The sequence below is a fragment of the Theropithecus gelada genome, chromosome 10 (genome assembly GCF_003255815.1).
Source record: "Theropithecus gelada isolate Dixy chromosome 10, Tgel_1.0, whole genome shotgun sequence".
NCBI classification, from domain to species: domain Eukaryota; kingdom Metazoa; phylum Chordata; class Mammalia; order Primates; family Cercopithecidae; genus Theropithecus; species Theropithecus gelada.
In genome coordinates this window covers 71,179,201-71,201,050 of record NC_037678.1, presented here as the reverse complement: position 1 = coordinate 71,201,050, position 21,850 = coordinate 71,179,201, and the positions used below count along the sequence as shown (strand labels likewise).

The window sequence follows — 21,850 nt, the reverse complement described above, 5'->3', positions numbered from 1 at the left end:
GAAGGAAGGAAGGAAGGAAGGAAGGAAGGAAGGAAGGAAGGAAGGAAGGAAGGAAGGAAGGAAGGAAGGAAGGAAGGAAGGAAGGAAAGAAAGAAGGAAGGCAGGCAGGCGGGCATAATATATAACTGAGGTGATATGAATAAAGCAATTGGCACTTTCTAAAGGATACTTACATATCATCATCTCAACCATTCAATGATTGGTTTGGCTTAAGTAGAACCTGTCCTCCAAAAAAACACTTCTGAGCACCTATCCAGGTAACTTCCTTCTCTAGCATCCCAGAGCCACCAGGCTCACCTTGCACATCTCCAGTGTCAAGGGACTCCCTTCCTCCCAAAATTTCCCCATCACACTGTCCTGTCCTACCAGGGTATGGCTCCATTCATTGACACATCACTCGGGAACTGTACGGTCTTCGACAAGTCACTTTTCCTCTCTGGGCTTGAGGTATTTTGGGGAATCTTCCACCCTAGAATTGGCTGGTCTCTTTGGCTTTTTGGGTGTATCCTAATGACTTAGGAAGTTGGATGTATGCTTAGATGAGGGTCTATTTGAACACTGGGAGGAAAATGGCGGTTTGTGTGTGAAAATGGTGGTTTAATTTTCAGAAAAGTGTCTAGTCTGTTGGTCTTGGTTTCATCCCTAAGTCGTTAGGATACCCTATCAAGGAACATAGGAAAACCCTTTCACTCTCAGTGGGGCCTGCCTCTCAAGCCAAATGTGCCATCTCATTCTGAATTCCAGAAGCTTATTTTTGACTCTACTATTATTCACCGTTATTATCAACTATATTATTAACTCTTGTTATTATTAACTCTACCTTTCTTCTTGCATTTCTTTTATAAAGTGCTAATCTCCTGATATTATAATTATTCCCATTTTATGGTTGAGGAGACTTTCAGAGGTTCAGTAACTTTTCCGGAGTTGGACAGAGAGAAAGTGAAGTGGCCAGGACCGGAACCATTTACAATGGTCATTAGCGCCCACTCTCCTCAGGTCCCTCACTTCCTTCCACAGACCATTTCTCCCACATCCTAGGCCTATCCCCCACCCCAGGGGGGAGAGGAGCACAGGCGAGCAAACAGAAAGAAGAGACAACTGGCGGCCTGTGTTTTATTGGACGGCAAGAACCAGCTACTCATATTTAGTCTTGGGGACCGGCGGAGGTTTCAATGCATAGGAGAGACAGCACAGGGACGCATCTGGGCACAGGTGCATGTAAGTTTCTTGCCTTGTGCAGTAAGTTCGGCAGGCCCCTTGGCCCTTCCAGCACCGTTTGAATTCACTTCTCCCTAAGCAGAGGAAGACCATAGGTCACAGAGCAGCCCAAGGGTCACAGGTTAGACCACTGGTCACAAGTTAGGCCACAGATTCACTAACACTGGTCACAAGTTAGCTCTCTGGTCATTTGTTAGATCACTAGTCATAGATGAGAGTACTGATTACAATTTAGGTTAGACCACATGTCATAGGTTAGACCATTAGTTACAAATTGCAGACTAAGGCCAGGCACGGTGGCTTACACCTGTAATCCCAGCACTTTGGGAGGCTGAGGCAGGCAGATCACCTGAGGTCAGGAGTTTGAGAACAGCCTGGCCAACATGGCAAAATTTCTCTACCAAAAATACAAAAATTAGCCGGGTGTGTTGTCACGTGCCTTTAGTCCCAGCTACACAGGAGACTGAGGCAGGATAATCGCTTGAACCCAGGAGGAGGAGATTGCAATGAGCCACAGTTGTGCCACTGCACTCCAGCCTGGGTGACAGAGGGAGACTCCATCTCAAATAAATAAATAGAGACTAATTTCTTGACCGGGTGAAACAACACACCAAGTACACATAAGCACTTTTCATAACACTATACAATTATAGTCTTATTACAATTCCTACTATACAGGTAAGGAAACTGAGGCTCAGTGAGGTTAATAATCTTCTCTAGCTGGGCACAGTGGCTCACACCTGTAATGCCAGCACTTTGGGAGGCTGAGGCGGGTGGATCCCCTGAGGTCAGGAGTTCGAGACCAGCCAGGCCAACATAGCGAAACCCCATCTCTACTAGAAATATAAAAATTAGCTAGGCATGGTGGCAGGTGCCTGTAATCCCAGCCACTTGGGGGACTGAGGCAGGAGAATCGCTTGAACCCAGTGCAGCTCGGCTCACTGCAGCCTTGGCAACAAAGTAAGACTCCATCTCAAAAAAAAAGAAAAATTAAATATAAAATATAACCTTATCCAAGGTCATACCACCATTCAGGAGCAGAACTAGGACTCAAACCCAAGCAATCCGGCTCCAGAGTCCACACCCATTACACGAACTGCCCCTGACACATAGGGACTTGTTTAATGTTAGGTTTTAGTGAAGGAATTTCCAACCATGGGCCATGGAAAAGGTAAGGCTTTGGGGAATAGGTCCTTTGCTCCCTCCAAGGGTCTTTGGTCACAACATGGGATGGAGCCTGTCCTTCATTTATTCACTCAATAAAGACGGAGCACTAGAAGTACTACAATGAACAATATGGTCATGGTCCCTGCCCTCAAAAAAAACAAGCAAATAAATACAAGAAATAGATTCTGTGGTAACTGCCACATTGGAAATGATGAGGGTACTGTGATGGTCAGTTAAAACCGATGTGGGAAGTGAGGGGAGACTAGGACTATGTAGACAAGCTTGACTGTTAAATGACATTTCCAGACATACAACCTCAGACAAGCAGAGAGCAAGCAGCCCAGAAGAACTAGCACTGAATGGGAGTTGGAGGGGAAAGGCTTCCCTGAATCTCTATGGATTAAAATGCATCCCATGTAATCCTCAAATGATGCCTTGGGCATATCCGCAGGTTTTATTCAGCCTGCCGAGCAGTCCACACTTCCCTCTTGCTAAGGTAGAGAATCTTAGAATGATACGGTACTGGCCTCAAAATTTCCATGAGGCAAAGAATACACCCTCTGAAGACAGTGTGTAGTATAATCGCTAACAGTGTGGTGTGAACCCAGCTCAGACCTCCTGGGTCTAAATCCCAGCTCAGTCATTTCCCATTGAGTGACCTTGGCCTCAGTTCTTCATCTGTACAACTCTCCTTCAGAGCACAGATAAGGATCACGTTAGCACAGTGCCTGGCATATAATAAATGCTCAATAAATAGGAGGCAAGATTATCAGTATGATAGCTTAGATTGCTGGAACAACCAGGACCCATTCTAGGTAAATCCTCTCACTTACCAGTAAAGAGAGGAATGAACTTGCCCAAGCTCCCATAGCCACTAAGTGGTGGGTCTGGAACCAGAACCCGAGACATTAGCTCCCAGGTGAGGACACTTTCTATAATAATTTTTTTTTTTTTGAGACAGGGTCTCACTCTGTTGCCCAGGCTGGAGTGCAGTAGTGCAATCTTGGCTCACTGTAGCCTCTACTTCCTAGGCTCAAGCAATCCTTCTACCTCAGCCTCCTAAATAACTAGGACTACAGGTGCACACCACTACACCCAACTAATCCTTTTATTTTTTGTAGAGATGGGGTCTCCCTATGTTGCCCAGGCTGGTCTCGAAGTCCTGGGCTCAAGTGATCCTCCCGCCTTGACCTCCCAAAGTGCTAGGATTTACAAGTATGAACCACCACACCCAGCCAAGAAATACTCTTAACACACCATCGCGTTTGAACTTCCCAGTCACCCCAATATCCAGAAGCAGTTCCTTTCTCCTGCATGATCTGCACTCTCTTCCTCATGTCTTTGACTCCGTCTCCCACCAATTTCCTTTATGCTCCCTCCCCAAGCCACACCAGCCTCCTTGCTGCTGTTCAAACGCATCCATTACCCTGCCTCAGAGCCTCGGCCCTTGCTGCTCCCTCTGCCTGGAATGATCTTCTCTCGTATTTTCACCTTATTAAGACCTCCGTTCAGGCCGGGCGCGGTGGCTCACACCTGTAATCCCAGCACTTTGGGAGGCCGAGGCAGGCGGATCACGAGGTCAGGAGATCGAGACCATCCTGGCTAATATGGTGAAACCCTGTCTTTATAAAAATACAAAAAAAATTAGCCGGGCATGGTAGCGGGCGCCTGTAGCCCCAGCTACTCAGGAGGCTGAGGCAGGAGAACGGCATGAACCTGGGAGGCGGAGCTTGCAGTGAGCCGAGATGGCATCACTGCACTCCAGCCTGGGCAAGGAGCGAGACTCCGTTTCAAAAAAAAAAAAGAGGCCGGGCGCGGTGGCTCAAGCCTGTAATCCCAGCACTTTGGGAGGCCGAGAAGGGTGGATCACGAGGTCAGGAGATCAAGACCATCCTGGCTAACACGGTGAAACCCCGTCTCTACTAAAAAATACAAAAAACTAGCCGGGCGAGATGGCGGGCGCCTGTAGTCCCAGTTACTTGGGAGGCTGAGGCAGGAGAATGGCGTAAACCCGGGAGGCGGAGCTTGCAGTGAGCTGAGATCCGGCCACTGCACTCCAGCCCGGGCGACAGAGCAAGACTCCGTCTCAAAAAAAAAAAAAGAAAAAAAGAAAAAAGACCTCGGTTCAAACCCACTTTATATAAAATAAGATCGCTGGAATGTACTTCAAAATAATTCACAGGAGAGGAGGGGGAAGTGAATAACAAAACAGGATTGGTTCAAATTGGTAATTGTTGAGGTTGGGTGATGGGTAATAGGGGTTCTTTATACTATTTATTTCTTATTTCTGGTTGAAATTTTCCTAAATACCAAAGTTTCTGGCTGGGCTCATACCTGTAATCCCAGAACTTTGGGAGGCCAAAGCTGGAGGATTGCTTGAGGCCAAGAGTTTGAGACCAGCCTGGGCAACATAGTGAGACTCTATCTCTACACAAATTTAAAAGTCAAATAAAGAAGTCTCTTTTAAAAACTCATGCTGTTACAGTATTCTCTATTTCTGCATAAGTTTAAATTTTCCCATAATAAAAATGTTTCAAACTCACCTTGTTATTCTCTCTACTTTCATGTATATGTGAAATCTTCCAAAATAAAAAGTTTTTAAAAAGAAAAAACTCTAGGCCGGGCATGGTGGCTCATGTCTGTAATCCTAGCACTTTGGGGGGCCGAGGCGGGTGGATCACCTGAGGTCAGGAGATCTAGACCAGCCTGACCAATATGGTGAAACCCCGTCTCTACTAAAAATACAAAAATTAGCCAGGCATGGTGGCACATGCCTATAGTCCCAGCTACTCAGGAGGCTGAGGCAGGAGAATCGCTTGAACCCAGGAGGCAGAGGTTGCAGTGAGCTGATCATGCCATTGCACTCTAGCCTGGGCAACAAGAGTGAAACTCCGTCTCGAAAAAAGAAAAAGAAGCAAATCTTATTAGAGACCTTCCCTATCCATCCTCATCAGTCTTCCCATCCCCGCCCTTCTCCATGCACACACCACTCTAACCCCTTCCCTTGCCTTTCCTCTTCTTAGCACTTATCACCACCCAACATGTTTATCCGCTTATTTTCTATCTCTACCAACTAAAATATCAGCTGCGTGAAAGCAAGGACCTTCTTTTCTTTCACTGCTAGATGTCTTTCACTGTTATGATTTCACAACAATCATAACATAAATGAATATTTATTGAGAGAATCCCATTTTATAGATTAGGAAACTGAGGTGCAGGCTGATTTAGCAACTTGCTCTAAGTTGCCCACCAAGTCAGTGGTGGGGCCAGAACTTAAATGCTGGTAGAGGCCCCTCTGTCCTCCAGGACCTAAGAGTCTAGTCCTCATTTTTACACGCACACACGTGCAGACACACACACATGCACACGATGTTGCTACCTGGTGGCACATGACCCAGAACCAGGAGAGCCACAAGGAGCAGAAGCAGCTGTGTCATGGCCATGGGGCTCCTGGGGAGGCTGCTGGAGAGAACACAAGAGAGATCCGAGCATGCTGAGCCTCGCTGCTTCCAGTCCAGCCTTTATTGAGCTGCGGATAAAGGCAGTGCTGTGGGCAGCAGGCCTAAGTGGGAGTATGAGGCCATGTAGTCCCCAGGCTGCTTGGGATCTCAGCCAGCTACGTGGGAACTGGTCAGCCACACCCTCCGGAGCCTGTTGAGCTCGGAAGCTGGGGGTAGAATTTCCTGAGGCATTGTCTAGGGTCAGAAACTAGACATCTTCCCCACCTAAGACAGTGGGAAAAACTTTGACTTAAGAGAGACCTAGTTCAATCCCCACATCTCCCCCTAACTGCTGTGAGACATCAGACAAGTCACTTAACCTCTCTGAGCCTCAGGCTGTTGTCTATGAAATGATGACTAGTATCCCTTACAAGGCCAAGTGACCAGCATGTATGCAGGCCTACTCTAAAATGGGAAGAGTAATAGTACCCATGTCATAGACAGTAATAGCTACCTATCTCATTTAGGGGATTAAATGAAGTAATACAGTGGCTCCTATAGTGTGCTTCCCAGACCAGCAAGCAGCAGCAACACCTGGGACTTGTTAGAAATGCCAGTTCTTTAGCCCTACCCCGAACCTACTGAATTCACCTCTCTCTAAGCAGAGGAAGACCACAGGTCAGGGAGCAGCCCATGGGTCACAGGTTAGATCACTGGTCACAAGTTAGACCACAGATTCACTAACACTGGTCACAAGTTAGCTCTCTGGTCATTTGTTAGATCACTAGTCACAGATGAGAGTATTGGTGGGCCCTGGCAAAATGTGGCTTAACAAGCCCTCCAGGTGTTTCTAACACCCCACCAAAGTTTGAGAACCCCTGAGATAATATTCGTGCAGAGCTTAGAACAGTGTCTGGTACACAGGAATCTAAATTGCATCATGAAAGATGAGTAGGGGAAAAGGTATCCCAGGCAGAAAGAACAGAATGTGCCTAAAAGAGTGGGGCATGAGCCAAGCAAGGGTTTTCCTGGGAGGAGAGGTTGAAATGATTCTGCAGAGAATATGATGGGGCTTGAATGCCAAGTTCAGACTTTTGTATTATAGACAACCAAAAGTTTTTTAGCAAGAGTGTAAGCTGTTCAGATTATAGTTTTAAATAAAGGAACTGAAACCCAAAGAGGGGAGTTGACTTGCCTAAGGTCACACAGCAATTGTGCTGCAGAGATGGAACTAAAAGCCAAGTCACCTCACTCCCAGACAATGAAGGGTGCCGCACCACTCACGGCCCATCTTGCAAGTTAGAAAGGTAAGCTTAGAGGGCCACGCCACGGAAAGAAGCCAGGCACGAGGGGGTTCTGCATCAGCTCCAAGACCTGTGGGGGCTGAGCCAGTCTGTTCAGCTGCTGTGGGAGTTATTCCAAGCCAAACACCTGAATCCCCTCAGCCATGACAATGAGCCCCACCCACAGGTGCAGCCTGGCCTCCATGGCTCCACACACGTACACACCCCAATTTCTCAAGACCTAAAGGGAGGCACCCCAGTCAAAGAGTCTGGATCCTGGCCCCTTGGATAGCCAACATCACCAGTGATCTCTTTCCTCCTCCTGTATACCTGGGAGCATTTATTGTTAAGCCATGAGTGATAGAAAGAGTAGACAGAATGGCAGAGACCTCAGGCCCAGGCCCAGCTAAGCCTCAGTTGGTGAATGAGTGAATGAACGAATGAATGATGCCAAAATAAGATTTTCAGAATTCTTCAGTACAGACTTTCTGAGCTCTCTCTTCCTCCAAGCCACCTCCCAAAATTAATTCTTCATCCAGAGCAGTTTCTTAAAGTGAGGTCCATGGACCGTCTGCATCAGGATCACTTGGGGCGCTTGTTTAAAACGCAGATTCCTGAACCCCTCTCCCAGCACTGTGGAATCCGCCTCTCTTGGAAGGTGGGACCTGAATATTTAGCAAGTTCCCCAAGTGGTTTTTCTGGGGGCTAATGTGTTGGTGCATCCCCTACGCAGATGGAGCTCCAGACCCAGGAATCCAGAGCCCCCATCCTTCCTCTCTCGTCTGCCACCCTCACTCGGTGCATAGGGCTGGCAGAAGCGGGTCAGCTGAGCTCTGCACTTTCAGAAAAGTCACTGAGCGGCCAGGGCCTTAGGGCGGGGACCCCGGGGCTGCCCTAATGGGGCGGGGCTGGATGGGGCGGGGTCGCGGCTCCTCCCCCGGCCCAGGCGGCGAGGGGAGGGGAATTGGCTTGAGGGGCTGCGTGCGGAGGCGGGTGGTACAGCCTGGAGCATCCAGCCGCTGGAGCTGCGAGGGACCCTGGACCCCTCCCACGCCGAGGTAAAGCCCTGCGCTACGCGCGGCCAACTTGCTCAAGTTGGAGCAGAGTTCTCCAGGCGATTGAAGGGGGATTCGGCAGCGTTGGCAGGAGTAGGAGGGCTTTGAAACCGCGTCCCGAGGGTGAGGGTCTTCAGACCTGCGACCCGGAGGGCTGGATAGTCCTGGACAAAGACCCCTTCAACCCCAGGATGGGGGATTCACACCCAGGATGCCGGCTGGGAAAGCTCGGACCCAGACTCCAGGAATGGCACAGCGTTCCCGGGCCCTGTGGTCTGCCCTCCCCGTCCCCTGCCAGGACCCTGTCCTGTCACCTAACCTGGGGCCTGGCCGGCCGCAGCTCCCGTCCCCAAAAGCAGTTAGAGGCCGTAGCGTCAGCCGCTCCTGAATATTTCACACAGGGGGCGGGTCAGACACGCGGTTCCCATGGCACCAGGGCACTCGGGTTACAGTCGGGTTACCCCTATACCCCCCTCGCCCTTCTGTAGTTCCAACCCACCCTCCTGCCTCTTCCTCCTCAGACCCCGTGAAATTGGGCATCCAAAGTTAAGTAACCCCTACCCTTGCAGTGGGGGGGACCTGAAACTGCACTCCCAACCCAGAACCTGTGAAAGAGAGCGGTGGGGAAGGGGAGGAGGGGGACAATTTGGATGCCTTTCAGAGCCAGGGCCTCATGTTCTGTGGGAAGGGCAGGTCCGTGTGCACGGAATGGGGAGTGTGCATGTGAGGACATCCCACCTCACTACTGCCCCTCTGCCTGCCTGTCTGTCATCATCCTTAAGGCGAGGGAATGGCCTCTGGGTGTGTGTGTCTGTGTGTTCACAGCCTGCACACTCACTCCTTCCAGCCGCATCCAGGTTTACGCAGAGCCTGAGGCCAGAAAGCCTAGGGGCTTTCTGCCCCAAGAAGCTGAGGCACCTCCCACTCCCATCTGAACAAGAGGGGGATCTGGAAGAAGCCATCTCAGCAGCTCATCAGGACGCTATAGAAAGAAGCAGCCTAAAGCAATTGACTGACAACCAATTCCCCCTTCTTTCAGAAGGAAGGAAGGAAGAAGCAAAACCCCCTCTACCAAAGATGACACTCAACACCGGACAGGAAGCAAAGACGCCTCTGCACCGGCGAGCCAGCACCCCACTGCCCCTGTCCCCACGGGGCCGCCAGCCTGGCCTCCTGAGCACAGCGCCTTCCACTCAATCCCAGCATCCCCGGCTGGGTCAGTCGGCCTCCCTCAACCCTCCCACCCAGAAACCTTCACCTGCCCCAGATGACTGGTCTTCTGAATCCAGCGACTCTGAAGGCTCCTGGGAGGCCCTCTACCGTGTGGTGCTACTTGGAGATCCTGGAGTGGGGAAGACCAGCCTGGCCAGCCTCTTTGCAGGGAAGCAAGAGAGGGACCTCCATGAACAGCTGGGAGGTAGGGGCCATATGGGCTGGGCTGGGATGTGGCCAAAGGAGCGAAAGCCCTGTCACCAGGGGCACAGGGCTGCCAAGAACAGTTGTACAAGTCATGCACTGTTCAACTCTAAGGGGCATCATTCACTTAGACTATGACATGAATGATGCCCCCTTGCCCTCCAAAGTTGTACATGGCACAGCCTGCACACTGGTCAAAGGGAGGGAAATTCTTGAATAGAACAAGAATTTTGCCAACTTCCCATGAACAAGAAGTACATGATTCATTTCCATGTCATATGGGTGGCAATTCTGAATTCTTCTGAATGAAGAAATGGTAGACTTCCACCCAGTTCAGAAACTCCCCTCCCCAACTCCTCTCACTCTCAGATTCTCCCAGTCCCATAGACACCCATCCATGGTCACCATGATCTACAGCAAAACTAAGATCCTTTGCAGAAGGGAGACTCCTAGACCCCAAGTTCTGGGCCCTGGGGTGCTTTATTCCCAAGAACTACAGTGAGCTAAGAGTGTCAGGGGCCCCAAGGTGGTGGGATACAGGGAAGATAGAAGAGATGAAGGTAGGCCCCTGAATGACTGACCAAAAGGACATAGGGTGAGTGGGGGAAGGGGGTTGATTAAATGCAGAGAAAAGGTAGGGACATCTAGCCAGACCCTTCTCTAGTCTTGACTTCTCTCCCCCAGCCTCAAGAGTGAGAACCCGTACGTGTTACAGATAGGGAGACTGAGGTCAAGAGAGGATAACATGACCTGCCTGAAGCACGCGCTAAGTCAGACAGAGTAGGCCTGGGAGAATTCCTAGCCCAGCTTTAACCCCACCACCCCACCTTCATTCAATCAATCAAATCTTTCTGGCACTTACTATGTGCCAGGTGCTATGGCACCTGGGGAGACATGGGTTCCTACCAGGAGAGACAGGCATCAAACAAGTGTGATAAGCGCTTCTGAGGACAAGTGGAGGGGGTGATGTGACCAGAAATGGGGGGTAGCGAACACCACACTCTCTCAGGCTTGCCCCTCCTCCCTGAGATCCAGCTCTTCCCTCGGTTGCAGAAGATGTATATGAGAGGACCCTCACGGTGGATGGAGAAGACACCACGCTGGTGGTCGTGGACACCTGGGAGGCCGAGAAACTGGTATGGCACTGCAAGCAGAATTTGGGGAGAGGGGTGCTGAGCCTAATATTAGACTCTTTCCTGTCCCGTCCTGGGACACTACAGATCAGGTGTGAGCAACAGCCATCCTCAGCACCCTCCCCCAAAACCCACAGCTCCTAAGCAGTCTTTCCAATCCCAAACAGAAGACCCTTATGACCCTGACCCCTTTTCTCACTCCACAATCCCCTCCTACCAGCCATCTCAGAATGTGCTTCTCCACCTGCAGATCTCCCCATCATTATTTCCATCCTCGTCCCACCCCTCCCACCCACATTGTGCAGAAGGAATGCTGGATTTGGCCCCAAAATGCCTAAGGCTGAACCTCCTTTCTTTTTCTTACTAGTTATATAGTTTTGTGCAATTGACTTAACCACTCCAAGCTTCAGTTTTCTCATCTGATAAATGGGTTAACCATTCCTGCTTTCCTCATCAGCTGGTTTTTTAAAGTTCTTATGCAATTTCAGAGGTAAGCCCAGTTTAAAGCATGAAAAACTGCTGAATAGGGGTGAAGAATTGTAAATGATAACTCTTAGTAATTATGACTTGGTAGGTAGAGAAAAAGGAAACCAGAACAGGAAGAGAGCAGTAGGCAGGAACATGTCCCTATTATGATTTTATCTTGTTTGTGTTTTTTCTTTTGCTACGTGGGTAATACATAATTTCATTGTAGAACTTTGAGGAAAGTTGTAGAACTTTCAGGAAAAACATCAAAGCAAAGAGAAGGACCTAAAATCACCTGGGATCCCATCTCTCTAAGGGATAGGCTGCTCCCCTAAAACTGAGGGAGGCCCTGCCCTCAGGGTGGGGCTTAGGAGGACACTGGTGGGTGATTGACAATGGTTGACAGCTCTCCTTCTAACAAGCATAAAAGGAAACCTGGGGCCAAATGAGCATAATAATGATGATGACTCTTATAACAGTACCTGACATTTATGGAGTGCCAGCTTCCAAAGTGTCAGCCCCTGTGTTAACCACTAGACATATTCTATGAATTCAATCAAAACAAAAACTGGGCCTGGTGCAGTAGCTCAGGACTGTAATCCCAGCACTTTGGGAGGCAGAGACAGGTGAATCACCTGAGGTTAGTAATTTGAGACCAGCCTGGCCAACATGGCAAAACCCCACCTCTATTAAAAATACAAAAATTAGCCAGGTGTGGTGGCATGGGCCTGTAGTCCCAGCTACTTGGGAGGCTGAGGCAGGAGAATCACTTGAACCCAGGAGGTAGAGATTGCAGTGAGCTGAGATCACGCCACTGCACTCCAGCCTGGATGACAGAGCAAGGTTCTGTCTCAAAAAATAAATGGTGGCGGCCGGGCGCGGTGGCTCAAGCCTGTAATCCCAGCACTTTGGGAGGCCGAGGCGGGTGGATCACGAGGTCAGGAGATCGAGACCATCCTGGCGAACATGGTGAAACCCTGTCTCTACTAAAAATACAAAAAAACTAGCCGGGCGTGGTGGCGGGCGCCTGTAGTCCCAGCTACTCGGAGGCTGAGGCGTGAGAATGGCGTGAACCCGGGAGGCGGAGCTTGCAGTGAGCTGAGGTCGCGCCACTGCACTCCAGCCTGGGTGACAGAGTGAGACTCCGTCTCAAAAAAAAAAAAAAAAAAAAAAAAAAATGGTGAGTCTTCTGATTCCCATTCTACTGATGAGGAAACCAAAGACCAGAGCGGTTAAATAATAATAATAATGTGTCCAAAGCTCTCAAATAGCAAGTGAGATTCAAACCCAGATCTACAAAATCTTTGTAGATCTTATTCTTTTTTTTTTTAGACGGAGTTTCACTCTTGTTGCCCAGGCTGGAGTGCAGTGGCGCCATCTCAGCTCACTGCAACCTCCGCTTCCCAGGTTCAAGTGATTCTCCTGTTTCAACCTCCCGAGTAGTTAGAATTACAGGTGCCTATCACCACGCCCGCTAATTTTTGTAATTTTAGTAGAGACAGGGTTTCATCATGTTGGTCAGAATGGTCTTGAACTCCTGACCTCAGGTGATCCACCCACCTCGGCCTCCCAAAGTGCTGGGATTACAGGCGTGAGCCACCATGGCCGGCCAAGGCTGTATTCTTATGCATTAGGACTGCATAAGAGTCCTTGTCTTATGACTTTCCTCCCCCTCAAGAGCATCACCTTCTGGACCTTCAGCTGAGGTTTCAGTTATTAGCTCATTCATTCATTCAGAAATACTTGCTGGGTGTCTATCATGGACCAGGACCTTGGAGACACAGAGATGAATAAGGCAGACATGCCCCCTGGCCTCGTGGACCTCACAGGCTAGTGAGAGGGTCTACTTTTCAGATGCAGCTGAGGATACTATGGGGCAGTGTCCAGCGAGTTAAGATGGGTGATCAGACTGGAAGTCCCACTCAGGAAACAGGGGAGAAAGGATTCTAGACTAGAAGGCAGGAACTGGAACCCCACACCCAGCTTGAGTCAGACAGATGTGGGTTCTCAACCTTGAGTATGGACGGGTTTCTTCCTCTGGGTCTTAGTTTTCCCCATCTCTAGAATGAGAAAGTGAGTCTTGACCATTCATTCATTCATTGCACAAATATTTTTGGAGGATTTGCTGTGTGTCAAGATCACAAAAGCCAGCTGGTGCATGGATTTGTGAGTATGAACTCATTCGGAGTGTGATTAAAAACATAGATTCTCAGCTGGGCACGGTGGCTCACGCTTGTAATCCCAACACTTTGGGAGGCTGAGGTGGGCAGATCACCTGAGGTCAGGAGTTCAAGACCAGCCTGGCTAAGGTGGTGAAACCGTCTCTACTAAAAATACAAAAATAGCTGGGTGTGGTGGCGGGCACCTATAGTCTCAGCTACTCCGGAGGCTGAGGCAGAAGAATAGCTTGAACCTGGGTGGTGGAGGTTGCAGTGAGCCGAGATCATGACACTGCACTCCAGCCTAGGTGACAGGGTGAGACTCCATCTCAAAGAAAAGAAGAAAAAGAAAAAGAAAAAAAAGAATAAGAAGCTCTAAAATTGGGGCTCAGGTATCTATCTATCTATCAATCTATCTATCTATCTATCTATCTTTTTTGAGAGGGAGTCTCGCTCTGTTGCCCAGGCTGAGGATGAGGGCCAGGGTGAGGCCTGATAATTTGATTTTTATTTATTTATTTATTTATTTATTTTTTGAGACAGAGTCTTGCTCTTGTTGCCTAGGCTGGAGTGCAGTGGCATGATCTCTGCTCACCCCAACCTCCGCCTCCCAGTTTCAAGTGATTCTCCTGCCTCAGCCTCCCAAGCAGCTGGGATTACAGGCATGAACCACCACACCTGGGTAATTTTATATTTTTAGTAGAGATGGGGTTTCTCCATGTTGGTCAGGCTGGTCTCAAACTCCCTCCCTCAGGTGATCCCCCCGCCTCGGCCTCCCAGAGTGCTGGGATTACAGGCATGAGCCACCGCCCCCAGCCGATAATTTGATTTTTAATACACTCCAAGTGGCCTGATGGTCAGCCAGCCTGGTACACTAAGGTCCTAAGGCCCACCCAATTCTGTCAGATTCAGCCTCTCTGATATCAGAGTACCATGTAGTGCACAAATGGAAAGGATGGATACTTATTTCGATAATGCTGCTACTGCTTGGACCCTCTTTGAGACCTCTCTTCACAGTCACTGACCAGGGAAACTGGTTCAGTTTCCTAATTTTACTGGTTGGAAAATAAAAGGCCAGAAAAGAGGAGAAAATTTTCTCAAGGTCTCTACCAAAAACACAAAAATTAGCCAGGCATGGTGGCAGGCGCCTGTCATCCCAGCTACTCAGGAAGCCCAGGCAGGAGAATCACTTGAACCCAGGAGGTGGAGGTTGCAGTGAGCCGAGATCATGTCACTGCACTCCAGCCTGGGAGACAGAGTGGGACTCCATCTCAAAAAAAAGAAAAATGAAAGAAAATTTCTGGCTGCTTCACTACCTCACAACCACACTCAGTCTTTCTCACTTCAGGCCTTAGCTCTGACTGTTCCTTTTGTCTGGAATCTCTTCTCTCCTGCTTGGCCTGCCCCTCCTTCCTAACCCCATTCGCCAGTCCCCTGTGAAGCCCTTGCACACTCTTCCAGGTGGGGTTGTTCTGGCCTCCCCACACCACTCCTCCAGCCACTTGCACATGCCTCTTACTGGTACTTTCACACTACACTATAACTCCCCATTTCCATAAGCTCTCTTCCAGACCATGAGCTTTTGGAGGGCAGAAACTGTGTCTTATTCAACACTTATAAAGTTACTACCCAAGTAGTCCAGTCTTGAAGGGCTGTCCCTAACAAAAGATCACCATCCGAAATATCAAAAGCACTGCAGTTCTTTCTTTTTCTTGGTCAAACAACTTGAAAGGAAGCCACTTCTTAAAGTGTCCCTTGCCCCTCTCATCCCCTTGTGAACTTACACTTTACAGTTGCTCCTTCACCTCTGTCTTCAAAACTGTCCTGAAAAATGCCTTCCCTCTGAAGTCAGCCTCCTGTCCTCACTTCTCTCTCTCTTCCTTTTTTCTCTTCATTCTGGATTTCACCAGGCATAAAGAACCCTCTGGCAAGGCTAAACCCTCCTCAGACACAAGACAAAAGAGCTAAACAGGTCAAGGCAGAACCCTCTTTAGCAGGAAGAGGAACCAAGTCAATTTGCCTCCAGTACCCAGCCTGCAAAAGTGTCAGTGAGTGAGAGAATTATGTGAGGTAGTGTCATTAGCCTAAATTTTCAAGCAGAGAAACTGAGGCTCAGAAAGGATCACCGATTTTCCTAAGGTGACACAGGGAATTATGGCAGAATTTGTCCCCCACACCTGTCCAAACTATAAACCTCAGCCCCATCCCAACCATTAGACCATCCCAGCTCTACCTTCCTCAGCCAGGGCCTAGATACCCTCTGAGGATGGGCCTTGGGTCCCTCTCCTGCAGGATAAAAGATGGAGCCAGGAGTCATGCCTGCAGGGCGGCAGTGCCTATGTCATCGTATACTCCATCGCAGACCGAGGCAGCTTTGAGAGTGCCTCTGAGCTCCGCATCCAGCTGCGGCGCACACATCAGGCAGACCATGTGCCCATCATCCTCGTGGGCAACAAGGCGGACTTGGCCCGCTGCCGAGAAGTCTCTGTGGAAGGTGAGCCCTCCATCCCACCCCCTCCTCTTCCCCTGGGCCCCGCTGTCATGGCTGCTTCTCCAGCGCTCTTCATCTCAGTGACTGTCCCTGCCAAGCTGCCCCTACCCTGCAGCCACTTGCCTAAGCCTGAAAGCTAGGAACCATTCTTGTCTCCCACTCACCACCCCCAAACCAGTCCCCAAGTCCTGTCAGGCCACCTCCGTTAATCCCACATTCCCTTCCCTCTCTGCCTACAGTCTCTGTGCTATCCTGGCATCTCCACCTTCTCCAGTCCTCCCACTTCTCAATTATTCCTCCTTGCCAGCTGCCAGAATTTTCCAAGACCAGAGCTGAATTCTCACTTCTTAAAAATTCGTGTATGTGGTGGGGCATGGTGGCTCACAACTATAATCCTAGCACTTTGGGAGGCCAAGGTGGGAGGACTTACTTGAGCCCAGGAGTTTGAGACCAGCTTTGGCAATACAGCAAGACCCTCTCTCTACAAAAAATAAAAAATAATTTTAGCTCTTTTTTTAAAAAAAATTCTGGCCAGGCCCAGTGGCTAACGCCTATAATCCCAGCACTTTGGAAGACTGTGAGGCAAGTGGATCACTTGAGGTCAGGAGTTCAAGACCAACCTGGCCAACATGGTGAAACCCCATCTTTACTAAAAATACAAAACTTAGCCAGGCATAGTGGTGCACACCAGTAATCCCAGCTACTTGGGCAGCTAATGCATGAGAATTGCTTAAACCCAGGAGGCCAAGGTTGCAGTGAGCCAAGACCACGCCACTGTACTCCAGCCTGGGTGACAGAATGAGACTCTGTCTCAAAAAAATAATAATAGTAATCTCCTCTGTGGCTCCCCTAGCCCCTTAATCAGAGACACTTTATCCACCAGGATGATAGGCCCAGTGCCTACAGGCCTTTCAAGGGCTTACATCTGAGAACTGAAAAGAACCATTACTGGCTCCAAAATATAGTGAAAAAAATTAGAAATTTAAATTTCACAAAGCTTTAATTGTCTGTAAAACATATTTTGTCAGCAAGCAACTACAAACTAAAACTTTAAATGTCATATATGGATTGTATTTACAATGGGATGGGGAATATTTTAATAAGTTTGACATATCAGATGAGGCCCATAACAATTTTTAAATGGTCTTACTCACAAAGTAAAATCTAAAAAATATGTAAACTGAGACCTAGAAAGGAAAAGTCAGTTTCACAGTCACCAGCCCCTGAAGACTAGAACTCGGGCCCAGTGGCATCCTGGAGGTGGAAGACCGTAAGCTTTGTGAACAGACATCCAAACAAAAAACAAAAAAAACTGCAACATAAGCCCCAGGAGATTTTGTTAAAGCACAGATTTCCAGACCTACAGAATCAGAAACTCTGAGGGTGGGTCCAGGAATCTGCATTTTAACAAGCTCCTCCAGGTAATTCCGATCCACAGCAAATTAGACCCTTTACCTGACATTCAACGTGACCCCTCCCTGGCCCCAGCCTCTCTGTCTTCCCTCAAAGACCAGTCTGATTTATCTGAGTCCCCAGACAGCAACACGAGGTATGGGCACAGGAAAAATTTCTTCCAATCAAGACTGAACACAACTTTTCCTACCTTTTTCTCCGCCTTCCGGTTATGGCTCCACCCCTGCTCGCCGGGCCCCGCCCCCTCAGAGGGCCGCGCCTGCGCTGTGGTGTTCGACTGTAAATTCATCGAGACCTCCGCCACGCTGCAGCACAATGTGGCTGAGCTCTTCGAGGGCGTGGTGCGCCAACTGCGCTTGCGCCGCCGGGACAGTGCGGCCGAGGAGCCCCCAGCACCCCGACGGCCGGCCAGCCTAGCCCAGCGCGCTCGTCGCTTCCTAGCACGTCTGACAGCCCGCAGCGCACGCCGCCGGGCACTCAAGGCCCGCTCCAAGTCCTGCCACAATCTGGCCGTGCTCTGAAGCCTCCCGCCCTTCTGAGAGTTGGCGGGTCGCTGAGTTGCCTTATGGGTTCCACGGACGCCACTGCAGGACAAAGGCGCCGTTACCTGGAGTCTGCATCATGTGTCTTGCTTGCCTGCTGCCCTGATGGCCTGAGCATCCCCCAGATGCAAGCCTGGGGGACCCCGGGAAAGCGATGAACAGACAGACGACGGGGCCGAAGCCCCAAGCTGGGCACAAAGTAGTTTTTTACGTGGTGGGTGTCTTTTTGTAAAAAATCTTCCTTGTCCCTGGGCTCTGGCCAACCCTCAGAAACCCTCACAATAAACCAGACCAGAAGGATGTCCCATCTGAATGCCCAGACATCTCTGTCTCGGCTCTTCCAGGCGTCTCCACCTACTGCCCTCCCATCTACACTTGGCTGTAGACTGACTGGTTTAGCCTGCCGGCTGGGTGTCAGGGCCAATCAATAAAGTACTTGGACCAATTTTGTGCTCAGGCTCTTCTCCCGACAGTGGATCACAACCACAGTTTCGTGACCAGCTACTTTCTCATTAACCCATTTTTTACGTTCTAGATTCACATGTCTGGAAGGACCTCAGTACTCATCCTGGCAATAGAATTGCTGGCGTTTGTTGGGAGCTGTGTACTAAGCTGTCGCAACAATTAATCCTCCCAACACCTGGGAGAAGGGTGTTACGATTAACCCCATTTTGCTCATTAGTAAACTGAGGCACAGGACACCGAAGGCTCACCCAAGATCATACAGCTGCTATATGCGAAGTTGCCAGGATTCCAGCCCAGGCTTGTCAGACTCTAGTGACCAACATATCCATTGTCCTCTTTAAAGATGATACAAAACCCTATAGAATCTTGGGAAAATGAATTTAAAAACGTAATTTCACATCCAATTTAAACGAGGTTGGGGCAGGAACTCTATGAAACTCAATCCATTAATCCCCGGGATGGACCCCAGTTTAATCCAACTCACTCATTTCCCGAAGGCAGAAACAAGCCTAGATAGGGGAGGTGAGCGTGCCAGAGTCGCCCAGCCAGGGAGGACTACACCCCAGGGCCCAGCCTCCTCCTGGGTCTCACTTTGGCTGTGCGGGAGGAAGGAGGTGGTGAGGCATCCAGCCTGGCTGGGGTCAGGGCTGGGTGTTGGGGATCAGGTCAGGAGTTTCCAGCCCGAAAGGAAGGGGTGTCACGGCTTTGAGAAGAAAACAAGACGCAAACCGTTATGACCATCGTGTCCCTGACGCCGGACATCCCTTCCCCCAACTAGCCCAGACGCCAGTCCCGGGGTAAGCGGTGCAGAGAAAGACGGCAGCACCCGCCAGCCAGCCAGCCGCGTCCTCCAGCCGCGACTCCCCGCACCCCAGCCTTCCAACGGGGACGGATGGCACTCAATCCCACACCCCAACCCCAGCCTGGGGAAGGGAAGAGAAGGAAGGTCTTCCCCCACCCCAAGCTGTCTCCGGCCTGCGGTCAGGGGGAGGGGCTCTGGCTGTGGAAAGTTGGCAGAGGCAGCCGGCAGCAGCCGGGAGAGTGGAAAAAATGATATCAAACCCGGAAAAATGCAGGCCGGATGGAGGGCCGGAGTGGGCCCTGGGAGGTGAGAGGGCGGGAGGGAAGAGGGGAGGGGGAAGAGCTGAGAAAAGAAGAGGGGCCCGGGAGAGAGTGCAGGAGCTGGCTTTAGAAAACTGAGTACGATCGCCCTCATCCCCTCCTTTCTTCATCTACAAATATTTATTGAGGGCCTACTAAGTGCCGGGCACAGTGCCAGGCTCCGGGGAGATGTGGCGAACAGAAAGAGGGAGCTCACTGCTCAGTAGCTCACAGTAGGGTGGGCTGGCAGACTAGAAAACAAATCAGCAAATAAAAGAATCACAAACTGATAAGGAGCTGAAAATTAGAGTAGTCAGGGAAGAACCTGAAGATAATCCAGTCCAATCCCCCAGCCTCAGATGGGAAAACTGAGGGCCAGAGAGAGAGAGAGAGCTTACCCCAGGCCACTCAGAATGTGGAAGAAATACTTGAGAACGGGATAGGGGAGGAAAGGGGGAGGGAAGAAAGAACTGGTGCAGATCAAGATAGGGAGGTGGGAGGTGTTGAGGGAAGGAAAGTTATGCAGCCAGCACAGCAAGAGGGCAGGGTGATTGAAGACATTGCCCTGAACCAGGGGGTGTGCGTTCAAACCTTGCTCCCCTCCATCTCTCTGTGCCTTAGTTTCTCCATCTATAAAACGGAATTCATGACAATTCTTTCATTTAGGATCGATGTGAGGATTAAATGATTCAAGTTGTGTAAAATGCTTTAGACACTTCCTGTGTCTAAGAAGATTCAATAAACGTTGGCTCCCGCTAGCATATCTTTTTTTTTTTTTTTTTTAAACAGGGTCTCACTCTGTCTGTTGCCCAGGCTGGAATGCAGTGGTGCGATCACAGCTCGCTGCAGCCTCCACCTCCCAGGCTCAAGCCATCTTCCCACCTCAGCCCCCCAAGTAGCTGGGACTACAGGCACATGCCATTATGCCCAGCTAATTTTTTCTTTTCTTTTTTTTTTTTTTTTTTTTTTAAGAGGAGACAAAGTTTTGCTGTGTTGCCCATGATGGTCTCAAATTCCTGAGCTCAAGAGATCCTCCCACCTCAACATCCCAAGGTGCTGAGATTTCAGGCATGAGCCACTGGGTCCCACTCTGCTATCCTATCTTAAGGCCTTGCAGAAACCAGGATATGTTATGGGTAAGATATTCTGAGACTGTGAAGACCCGCTTATGAGTCTTTGCCTGGCATATGTGTTCACATGTTTTTGTCTGTCTGCCCCACAGGAATGAAAGCTCCTTGAGGGAAGGGCCCTCAGTGCTGCTCTGACCCCAGCACCTACAACAGTGCCTGGCTCATAGTAGGTGCTCAGTAAATATTTGTTGAATGGATTAATTCATTATCTATTAATAGATACCCATTAATTCATTATCCATTACCTGTAAAGTTGCCCTTCCAATCCTGTCCTCTCTGATTCTAGGTGTCTGTGAATAAGGAATGGCTGGGAAAGCATGTGAGAAAACCACACTCCCCCTCAGCCTATTATAGTTTAAAAAGTACTTTCTCGTCCATAAAAACAAAACAAAACAAAAAATAACTAACTTCGTTTTAACTCTCTGTGTTAGTGTTGGGCCCCATGCTACATGCTGGGTACACGTTTTCTCACGTGCTCACCACCACAACCCTCTACTTAATAGGTACTGTTTAATACATGAGGACACAGAGGCCAGGAGAACCCAAGAATCTCTGCAAGGCTACACAGCAAGAAAAGGCCAGATCAGTGGTCGAGAGGCAGGAATTGCCATCCTAGTTGTACAATTAGAGAAACCGAGACTCAGAGAAAGAAGATGAGTTGTTCAAGCCCAAAGTCATGTAGTAAACAGCAAGCAGTTACATCACTCTTACTATATACCAGGTGCTGTCCTGTGTTTTTCATACATTAATCATTAAATCCTGAAAACTGATCATATTATCACCACCCCAGTTTTCATATGGAGAAACTTGTAGCACAGAGAAGTTCAGTACCCCACCAAGATTGCACAGTTAGCAAGTAGCAGAACCAGAATTCAAACCAGGGAGGTCTAGCTCACCCCATTAAGGGGTGGTCTGTGTTACACCATTTGTTTGTACAGCAAGCCTGGAACAGGCTGGCATAAAAAGGTAGGTGTCTTTGTCTCCAGCCCTGCTGCCTGAGCTAGGGGCAAGACAGAGAACAAAAGCACATTGACAGCATCCTCAGCTGCCAGCTGGGACTTTCCACCTTGAAGGGAGGATACTGTTATGGAAAAAATGATAAAGCTCTGGGAAGATGGATGTCTCCCCAGGGGCCCCCAAGCCTCCTCAAGTCCCTCCTCTTGCTGTGGGGAGGGCCACAAACTGTGCTGGCCTGGTCCAGATGAGACAAAGGCCACCTGGATCCCAAGACCCCCAGCCAGGCTGCTCAAATACTGAGGATCATTGGCCTTGGTGGAAAGTTCCAATTTCTCATCCCAGGAATGAAGCTTCTGCTCAGGGACCCCCGAGGAATCAGGTTCGGGCTGGAGCTCCCTGTCCTTGAAGATGGGAA

At 49.6% G+C, this 21,850-nt stretch overlaps 2 protein-coding genes and 1 long non-coding RNA gene across 3 annotated transcripts; 2 read left to right on the top strand and 1 right to left on the bottom strand.

Annotated features, from left to right (window-relative positions):
* Positions 1 to 1,134: 1,134 nt before the first annotated feature.
* Positions 1,135 to 5,822, bottom strand: DEFB124 (defensin beta 124). The gene is made up of 2 exons (XM_025399758.1): positions 5,765 to 5,822; positions 1,135 to 1,292 (listed from the first exon to the last, which is right to left on the bottom strand). Exons 1-2 carry the CDS (start codon positions 5,820 to 5,822, stop codon positions 1,135 to 1,137), a joined length of 216 nt encoding a protein of 71 aa, XP_025255543.1.
* Positions 1,917 to 18,238, top strand: REM1 (RRAD and GEM like GTPase 1). Its single transcript, XM_025399757.1, has 6 exons — positions 1,917 to 1,920; positions 8,098 to 8,166; positions 9,021 to 9,580; positions 10,633 to 10,715; positions 15,629 to 15,830; positions 17,490 to 18,238. The coding sequence occupies exons 3-6, from the start codon at positions 9,241 to 9,243 to the stop codon at positions 17,759 to 17,761; spliced, it is 897 nt and encodes a 298-aa protein (XP_025255542.1). The 5' UTR covers positions 1,917 to 1,920; positions 8,098 to 8,166; positions 9,021 to 9,240; the 3' UTR covers positions 17,762 to 18,238.
* Positions 18,239 to 19,109: 871 nt separating this feature from the next.
* LOC112632570 lies at positions 19,110 to 20,867 on the top strand. Its single transcript, XR_003121410.1, has 4 exons — positions 19,110 to 19,355; positions 20,321 to 20,484; positions 20,571 to 20,648; positions 20,765 to 20,867. It is a non-coding gene; the product is annotated as an uncharacterized LOC112632570 (long non-coding RNA).
* The last annotated feature ends 983 nt before the right edge of the window (positions 20,868 to 21,850 follow it).

Excerpts from the sequence above, each read along its gene's own strand:
- DEFB124 (XM_025399758.1), bottom strand. The coding sequence starts at position 5,822 with ATGACACAGCTGCTTCTGCTCCTTGTGGCTCTCCTGGTTCTGGGTCAT. Across the intron at positions 1,293-5,764 it reads TCTGGGTCATGTGCCACCAG|GGAGAAGTGAATTCAAACGG; the intron begins GTAGCAACATCG and ends TCCTCTGCTTAG.
- REM1 (XM_025399757.1), top strand. The coding sequence starts at position 9,241 with ATGACACTCAACACCGGACAGGAAGCAAAGACGCCTCTGCACCGGCGA. Across the intron at positions 9,581-10,632 it reads CCTCCATGAACAGCTGGGAG|AAGATGTATATGAGAGGACC; the intron begins GTAGGGGCCATA and ends CCTCGGTTGCAG. Across the intron at positions 10,716-15,628 it reads CCTGGGAGGCCGAGAAACTG|GATAAAAGATGGAGCCAGGA; the intron begins GTATGGCACTGC and ends CCTCTCCTGCAG.